We start from the raw sequence: 9596 nt of genomic DNA on the forward strand, positions 1-9596 counted from the left end.
CATACAGAAACACAAAAGTACATACTTTGCTCTATTTTGAGAAAAGGCAGGTAGTGCAGCCTAGAAAACTCCCTGGAGTTCCTGTGATTATGCAATGGGTGTATGCTTCACACATGGAGAGCCATTTCCAAGAGAAGGGAGATGTTTTCAATTCCCAAGGAAGCACAAGGAGGTGGCACTGGGCAGCACTGAGTCATGGGGTGAGGATCACCAGCTGGTGAAGGGGCTTGACTCTGCAGCAGCACTGCAGAGAAGTTGCTCTCTGGGTCACCATGGCCTCTCACACCCAGGCCATTATGGTGCCCCAAAGCCCCTTGCAGGGTGAGACCCTCCTTCCCTCCTGCCACTGGGAGCAGGCTCTAGGACTTCACAGCAGCCTCCCCACTGTGCCCATCCTCCAGCCTCCAAGGGCAGTCAATGTAGCGCAGCACCCCGCTGACAGGGCCACGCTTGGCAGGATCTAGTGCCAGCAGGCTCCGCAGCATCAGGGCAGCCTCGGCTGTCAGGCGCTTCCAGTGGCGGGGCACGTCCTTCTCCAGACCTGTCTCTTGCCACAGCATGAAGTCCTCAAAGAAAGGGTCATCTGGCAGGCTCTGCTCCCAGGGGAAGTAGCCTGTCAGCAGGCAGAAAAGCAGCACACCAAAGGCCCAGGCATCCATGCTGGTGTCAATGGGCACCCCCTGGGCATCAGTGGTGTTGCTCAGCTCAGGGGCGGTGTAAGGGATCACCCCAGCCACCAGCTTGAGCTTGGTACCCTTGGGCCGCGTGAGGCCGAAGTCAGTCAGTTTGATGAGCCGACAGTCAGGGTCGAAGAGCAGCACGTTTTCAGGCTTGATGTCGCGGTACACAAGCCCCCGGCTGTGGATGAACTCCAGCGCACTCACAAGCTGCTTGGCACACTGCTTTGCGGCCGGCTCAGGGATCCCATCCTGCACAGGGAGAGACACATGTGGTATGGCACATGTCAGGCACCTTGGCAGCCCTGCCAGCTGGGCACTCACCAGGATACTCTGCACTGGGAAAGACCTTTACACTTCTTATCTTGCAAGCCCAAGGCTGCTTCAGCACTGCAGACCCCAGGAGACCCACAGCTCACTGCCTTTATTTCCCTTCCTCTGACCCAACCAGCCTGCAGAGTGGCCAAATGCTACAAAGCCAGTCCCCTTGTAGCAACACTCACGCGGGGCTTGATGATAGAGATGAGGTCCTTGTGCAGTGCTGGTTCATACAGGAACCCATAGTACTGGCTGGACTCAATGGCAATTCCAAACATGCCGATGATGGCAGGGTGGGTGGCGAGGGAGAGTGCCACACAATACTCATAGAGGAAGGTGTGCAGCTTGGTACTGGCTTTGGGTAGCAGCTTGAGAGCCATAAGAGTCCCTGGGGATTGGGAAAGTGAGTTAGACTCCTCAGAAAAAGACAAGACAGAGAGGCCACTGAGCAGTCATGGGTCTGAGCACTCACAGCCACAGGAAGGTCTCTGATCCAAAGCTCTCTGTGAGTATACCCTGTGTATACTATGTCTGGGAGCAGCACTGCCACTAGTTTTGAGCCAGTCAGGGCATGTACAGGAGCACTGGGCAGAGCAAGGGCCGCTCAGGATATACAGAATCATAGAATCGATTGGGTTGGAAAAGACTTCTGAGATCATCAAGTCCAACCCTTGGTCCAACTCCAGTCCGTTTACCAGATCATGGCACTCAGTGCCATGTTCAATCTCAGTTTAAAAACCTCCAGGGATGGTGAAAACCTCCAGGGATGAGCCCATCAGTCTGAGCTCAGACTACGGGGGCAGAGCAATGTTACGGCTCTGTGGACACTCATATGGTGAACCCAGGACCTTCCTTCACATCCTCTGTCCATGGGCCTTAGGGCATCACTTCAACTCAGGCTTCACTCCCCGCCTAAGCGCTGTGGTAGGACTGCTGGTTTCCAGCTGTATCACATCCATGCTGGTGTCCAGCTGCGAACAGTATTGATCCTGATTTGCGCATTGACTTCCCAGCTTGATCTTGGGCCTGCCTCATCATTATAACTTTGCCTGATATTCTGGGCTGCCCCCTGGCATCACCTGCTGGGTGTAATGAGATGGGTCCTGGCTGGGGATGTCCCTGTCCTGCTGGTCTCCCTGGGGATCCCCTCTGCCATGTCTGGAGCCTGGCCCCAAGGAGCCACCAGCCTAACCAGCGCCCTCATGAGTGGAGAGGAGACAAGGCACAGTCGTTCACAGGGTGCAGTCAGTTCCTTACCTCTCTGCCTGTGGGTCACTAGCATCACGTGGCCATACTTGCCCCTGCCCAGCTCCCGAATAACCTCATAGTGCTCAGCCACCTCGGTGCGCACCAGGCTCTGAGCGGTGATCTCCAGCAGCTCATGCAGCATGGTTGGAGCCGCTATCCCTGATACTGCTGCAGTCGCAGCTGAGCTCTCGGCCATTGCTGAGTGCTGCAGAAACACCACAGCCAGAGTCAGGAACATCACAACATGCACAGAGAAAACCAAATTGGACATGCGACACAAACCATGCCATGGCAGGGGAGACTCTGCCTCTTGGAGCCTGAGCACTCCCACAGCTGTGCTAGAGTTGAACTTGTACTTTTATACAACACACCTCTGGGCAAAGACGCTCATCATATAAAAGGTCCCTGTATTGAAGGGAAGCTCTTTCAGCCCTCTAATTCTTTTGCCTAATGTTAGTCACAAGGCAAAACAGTCCCAGATTTTCAAGTGTGACCCAGTCACCCCTCACTCTGCTTAGCCTACTGCAGCAAGACCTTGTCTCTCCACTCACTCACCCCTACTGCTTAGTGAAGGGAGTCCTTGAGGCAGCAGCAGAGGCAGACCTGCCTCTTTGGCAGAGGCACAGTGTGCACATGACAAAAAAGGGATTATAGTCAGAAGCAGTGTGCTACAAGGAAGCCAAAGGGAGTTCAGTACCTTACATGCCTGCTGACATTCCTGAACTAAAGTCACTCATCTGTGTTGCCAAGAAACATAGGCAGGAAGTAAGCTTGGACATCAATGGCATTTTGAGCTATACCAAGCTGCTTCAGATCCATTTCAGAGAAATGCTTTTTCAGTACCCTTAGCCAGCTACGAGGCAGCCCTCTCTCCCTGTCCACCTCCCTGACCTCTGAACACAGACACCTTGGGCCTGGGAGTCCATCCTGGCTTTCAAGCAAGGGCACAGAACAAGAGTCACAGGATGGTCAAAACCAAAAGGTACTTCTGGAGATCATCTAGTGCAAACTCCTGCTCAGAGGACGATAAACTAGAGCAGCTTGCCCAGGGCTGTGTCCCTTCCACTTTTAAATATCTACAAGGATGGAGACTCCATAACTGCTATGGGTAACCTGTATTTTACCTTTATGGTAAAAAAGATTTTTCTTATGCTTAAATAGAAATTCAGTTTCAGGCCCACTGCCTCTTGTCTTGTCACTCAGTATCACCTGATACTGTGATACACCTGGCTGTGTATTTTTGCAGGTATTCATACACTTTGATAAGATGATCCCCTCAAGTGTACTCCTCTCTTAGCCTCTCCTATGAAAGATGCTCCAATATCTTAGCTGTCTTCACACACTGGATTTGTTCCAACATGTCCACACCTCTTTCCTGCTGAGGAGCCCCACTGCTGCTAAATCCAGACATTTTTAAGAATAAAGAAATTGAGAAAAAGAATTATTTAAACCTAGAAAAGGGCTGGATTTGCATAGAAGACTGGGACTATTTGTGGAAAAGTTCCCCTTCTTTTCCCTTCCCTTCCCTTCTGTCCTAGACTGCATTACTAAGTCTTATGCAATTCAGAAGTACCCAGTAATTGGCTCTACTTTTCTGCAAAGGCTTTCGTTTGGTGTGAGAGCCAATAGCAGTCCAAGATAGCACAGTCTGTAGGGAGTACAACAATGAACAAGTGTTTGCATGGGAGGGGATGAAGGCTGGGCAGAACTCACAGGGAAAGACAGTCTGGAAAATATTTTAGAGATTTTGCTTTGATGTCCTCCTGTTTGCTTCACAGCCAACATGGCTTGTGAAATTGCACACAGCAAGGGCATCACAGAACCTGCAAGTGGACCCACCTGCTAACAACATTTCCAAACTACCATTTCCACATTTAGGTGTTACACAGAGAAAAATTTAGGTGGGATACAGAGAAAAAACTTAAAATGTGATAGCCCTAGGAAAGGCACAGACTTTCCTTTGACATTAGATAGGCTAAAGCCACATTAAATAGGGGGTGGAACAACAGGAGAGATGTCTGCTTTGTCATGTGCAGAACACATTAGATTTATAATTGTGAAAAAACCATCAGAAGATATTTTCTGTGACACAGTGTTCCTCCTATATCAAATTCATGGTCATACACAAGTTCTTGTCAGCAAATGGTTCATGATCTTCTCAGATAACTTCTCAAACTTGAGTTAGATAAAATTTCTTCCCTTGCATGCTGGCCACCTGTTAGTGTTATCTAGCCCAAAGGTTAGAATCTTCTCTCTGCATCCACTTAAAGTATTCTTCAGTAGTTACATACTTTTCAAATATCTATCAATTATTATGCGTTTATTTACACTGAATTATTTATAACATGATTCATCAATTTCATATGATTCATTAATTCTCTCCTATTTACTATGTGAAAATTTGCTTTTGTGAATGGAAGGATATGCTTTTCTGTGTATTCGTGGTTCTCACTTCAGCTCTGGAGTCAAAACATTTCAGTCCATAAGCTTTTACCATTTAAAAAATAAATGCAAAAACTCCCGTATCCTTCCATCAGTTCAAGTCAACTGCAATATGGGTGACACAGATCCATTCCTGGCCTATCTGGCATGGGAGGGCAAATTGTCTGGGTACAGAGTAGAGCATTAAAGTGAAACAGTCAGTTTGGAAAAACAGATCAGCCAAAGGATATGGGTAGAGTTTCTTGAGGGCCCGTGACCTGCATCAGTCACTCCCTAACAGTTTGCAGACTTTGGTCCTGGCTGCCTTGAAGACATTAATTACAAGACACAGTCCATACTTCAGAAAATAGCCAAAGTTGTCAGGCATTTCTCTGAGATGCCACTGCCATTAGCTAGGAAGAAAAGTGAGGGCCAAATTTGAGCCACAACTGAGCAGAATGTGCCTGGGTGCTCTGCACCTACCTCTGATACCTTCTGAAATGCCATTTGCCCTTTGCAGAGTGACAGGCACTGAGGAGGAGGTTCACCAGGGCTCTGGCCAAGACGCACTCCTCATTTGGCTCTGCTATATTGAAGGCAGCAGGCAGAGCCCTATTCAAAACTGTTCTTTCCTCCCCGATCCTTTCTGTGCTTCATCCTTGCTGGAGGTCCTGTTTCCAGGCTGCTGACTGTGAGAAACCACAATTCCTCAAAAGAATCTCTAATTACAGCAGCAAAAACACTCATACCCTTTACACAATCATGGGATGTTTCTGAACTATCTGAGAAGCTGAGGAGAAGCTAGCCTGTGGAGATACAGCATCCTGGTTTAGGTAATGTTTCTGGTTCTTCAACCAAAATTATTAATATACTCTAGTGCAGAAAAACACTGCATACATGTCACAGTGCTATGATGACAGAATCACAGGCTGGAGGGGACCTCTCAAGATCTTCTAATCCAATTTTCCTGCTCAAACATCAGCAGTTGAAGCGGGTTGCGTAGGAAGGTGTTCAGGCAGATTTTCAGTATCTCCACAGATACTGAATTTTCAGTACTCCTGTCAGTAATCACTACTAGGAAGAGTCTGGCTCTCTTTTCTTCATTTCCTCTCATCAGGTATTTATATATAAAGATACGATCCCCTCTGAGCATTCTCTTTTTCAAGCTGAAGAGTTTCAGCTGGTTTAGCCTCTCATATCAAAGATGCTCTATTAAAAAGGGCCTTGAGCATGTGGCATGTAGGGTCCACTTTCTTGTGTGACCTTCTAAGAACTTTAACTCAACCCAAACAACAAACAGCATTTGGGGCATCTCTTACAAAAAGTCATTCAGGCTTGTTCCAAAGATAATTCACCAATTATAAATGCCAGTGTGAACATTGTTGTTCTTACATATTTACAAGATACCCTAATCTGAATTTACCTAACCCATAGCTGAAGTTTCTCAGATAGAAAAAAGAGGGGTTTAATACCTATTAAATTTCTCTGTACTCTTGCAGGGTTTACTTGCACTGTGATCAGAGGTATGATTACCTATGAGAATGTATTTTTGATTAATTACATTGAGTAAAACTGTTAGGGTATATAATGAAATTCAGGTTATATATTAAACCAACACTTTACTTAAGCTTCACAAACCATCTGGTACCCTGTGTTTTTGCAGTGCCCCTATCAGTTAGTTTAAAAACAGGTATGAGGCTTCCAGAAAATGTGGTCACATTTTAAATTGAGAATAAACATTGCTATGCTCTATGATCAAGATGCCTTTATGTCTTCTTATTGGTTCAATGCCTTCAAATAACCTTCTGTCTAATTGTCAAACCAAACACTTGGATTGCTCAGCAAAATTGTCCAGATCTCAGATCTACTTTATGGCTCTTTTCTAATGCCTCACTATTTTTTATGCCCTCCACCCCCCACCATGTTAAAACACTGTCTGAGGGGGAAGGCCTCCTGTCACACATTCAGCTAGAATTACCCTCTGCCTCATGCTGTGGCCTTGAGAACTCTTTCTGCAGGAACACCACACAAGCTGCACTACCATATACATCTATTATGACTCCAGAGTTTTTCCAAGTTAGTGGGCGGCATTGGGAGAAAAAAAACCTTCTTCTTCATGTCGCTTTATGGTTGTTGCCTACCTTGTTTCTACCTGAATATTTCTGACTCACCTTTAATAAAGCACATTCTGCTCAAATGGACTTAGTGTACCAAGTAATTCAGATCACATAGTGTCTTAGTTGGTATGAAACCACCACAGCCATTCTTGCTTAGGGCTGGTAAGGACCCCACCTGTAGGCACTTCCCACCAACCTCTAAATTGTTGGTGGGAGTTTTCGAAGCAGTTCTCATCCCAGTATGGGTTCAGACAGCACCTGCCAGAAACATTCCATTCACTGGTTGTTCCCTGAAAGTTATGTGCACAAATTCATCCTGGCATTGGCCAAAATCAATGGCTCACATGTTTTTAAATAATTGAAAAATAAAGCCTCTATAGGGGAAAATATCATATTCTATTGGTGTTCTCTCCCTACCCAAATAATTTTGTTAAGTTCTGACTCTGTCATAATACTTTTACCTTTGTCAATGTTCTAGAAGAAAACACTGCAATCTTCCAGAAAATGTTTGTAAATGGCACAAAAAGGGTTTGGGTAGACAATGCATTGATTGATAAAACTAGTGTATACACATATAAAAGTGTTTCAATTGACCACAGAAGTAAGGATTTTAGTCTGGCATTGGGTGGGTGGCAGAAGGAAAAAAAAAAAGAAAGAAAAAGAAAAAAAAAAGTCCTACTAATCAGACACATCTAGGTTCTTCATGTGGCTTAATGGGTGCTACGTAAATCCAGAAATGTAGATCTGGCATACCCTCTTCCTTTCCAGGCCTTAAGACATTAGATGATACAGAATTTAACTAGAAATAATCTACAGTGATATAGGTAAACATCTCAATGACAGAGATTCAAGTCTGACAGGAAAACAGTACAGGGGTTACTGATCTTGCAGATTCTACTTTTGCTTAAGAGAATGCCCAAAAAGCATCAGATGCAGGAAACATCTGCAGTGAGAGGCAAACTATCATTTCCTAGATGCTAAATTAAGAAAGTAAGCTTCACTGTAAACAAACAAACAAAAAAATAAATACAGCTGTTAAGTTCTGCATAGGCAAAGATAGATTGTAACAAAAGAAGAAATCTGTTCTGAGACGATGTGCCTCTTACAGTGAACTCCAGTTTCTGCAGCAGTTCCTGCATACAGATGCCATGAGACAGTCTGAAATTTAATCTCTGATAATCAGCTGAGTTAGGAAAGCTGTATTTCTGAAGAGCTGGCACTCGCTAACAGCTTCTGCACTACAATTGGGAATATTACACACCACTGAAATTTGTATTTTTATTATAAATTTATTTTCTCCATTTGCCCTGCTTTGTACTCTTCTTTATCTAATTTTTCATGATGCTTCTTGAAATGTTAAAAATATACTGACGTGAAGAAAGCCCGGCTAAATTTCCTGGACTCTTCTGGAGGCAGCTGATAGGTCAACAGAACTAGCCACTGGATTTTTCTAATGATATCAGCAAGCCCATAGTTCAGCAAGCTAGCGCTGGTGTCCCCCATTTGACAGAAAAAGGACCAGAGAAGAACCGTAAGAATGACAACAGGGCTGGAAATTAGTGGGAAATTTCCAGGGGAACAATCTTTATAGCTTATCAAACAGAGAGTGAAAAAGTTACTCTATCAACTGTACATAGCTTTCTGGGTACTAGAATTTCACTAAAAAGAGCTCTCTCAATTAGGTAAAAACAATGTAATAAAACCAATAGATGAAGCTGATGTTAGGCCATTTCAGACCTCAGTTGTAGTGCAGATTTTGTGAAGGATATTTACCCCTAGAAATCTCATCAAACAGGGTAGAATAATAACCTTCCATCTCTGCAAATTTTAGCTAAAGAATTACACATTTTTTCTCCCCCTAAAAAGTCCACTCTAGTGCAAACCACGTTTAATACAGCAAGGAATCAGAAAATATTATTTCAGTGTTTGCTTCTGGCCTTGCTGCTGGTAGATTTATGAGCTTCTTTCTAAAACTTGTCAGCAGGCTAGTGCATAATCTCACTGCGGAGAACTGCACGACTGTCCCCGTGGCAGAACCCCGTGTGGCTCTCCTAGGGCACAGACACCCAGCAGCCTCCCCGGAGAGCCCCGTAAGCCTCTGCCCCGCAAGCAGCACACCACAACCTCCACACGGCCGCCTCTCCGGACAGAAATCAGCAGCAATCTCACTGGGACCAAGCCACATCACACCCTCCTCCCAACTCACCAGCCAGTAGTGCGGCACCATCCCACCGCACACAAGAAGACCCAAAGCAACCTTTCAGGGTAAAGGCACCAGCGAGCTCACCATCAACCCGAGGTGGGAAATGGGTGCACTCCTCACTGTGCCGGCATGCTACACCCAAGTCTCCAAAACCAGTTTGGGAGGGGTGGGTGACCTCTTCCATGCCTTTCCAGCCTGCTTCATCCTGCCACAGCTGTAACTTGTCTTCCCGTACTCCTTTCCCATCTGTCCTAAGCCTCTCACCTTCTCCAGCAGCGCAGAACAGCCAGCCAGCCGTGCACTGCCTCTCCCTCCGGCTGCAGCCTCCGGGCTGGGCTCGGTCTGCGCTGAGCAGCCGGAGGGGCTGCCAGGCGGGACAGGGCTCGGCGTGACGCTCCGCCCCTAACCCATGTCCCTGGGCCTGGGGGCACGCTGCCTCCCTGCTGAAGGTGACCTCTCGGAGGGAAGAAAAGAGGGGGAAGGGGGAGGAGGAAGAGGGCTCTCCATCTAACCTCTCTATGGAGTTGTTTCTGCTCTAGCCATACCACCATAAAGCCCTCAGGGACCCTTTGGCAGGCCCATCCTGTTCAGTCCTTTGCTCCAGCTTGGGCT

The 9596-nt window shown here is 46.4% G+C and overlaps 1 protein-coding gene across 1 annotated transcript; it reads right to left on the reverse strand.

Annotated features, from left to right (window-relative positions):
• Positions 1-359: 359 nt before the first annotated feature.
• On the reverse strand, positions 360-9395 carry LOC139670866 (serine/threonine-protein kinase SBK2-like). Its single transcript, XM_071553012.1, is given in 5 exon segments — positions 360-929; positions 1181-1383; positions 2253-2441; positions 9249-9350; positions 9353-9395. Coding segments are annotated over 5 exon segments (1107 nt in total).
• Between the last annotated feature and the right edge of the window lie 201 nt (positions 9396-9596).

This window comes from Pithys albifrons, chromosome 4 (genome assembly GCF_047495875.1).
Source record: "Pithys albifrons albifrons isolate INPA30051 chromosome 4, PitAlb_v1, whole genome shotgun sequence".
NCBI lineage: Eukaryota > Metazoa > Chordata > Aves > Passeriformes > Thamnophilidae > Pithys > Pithys albifrons.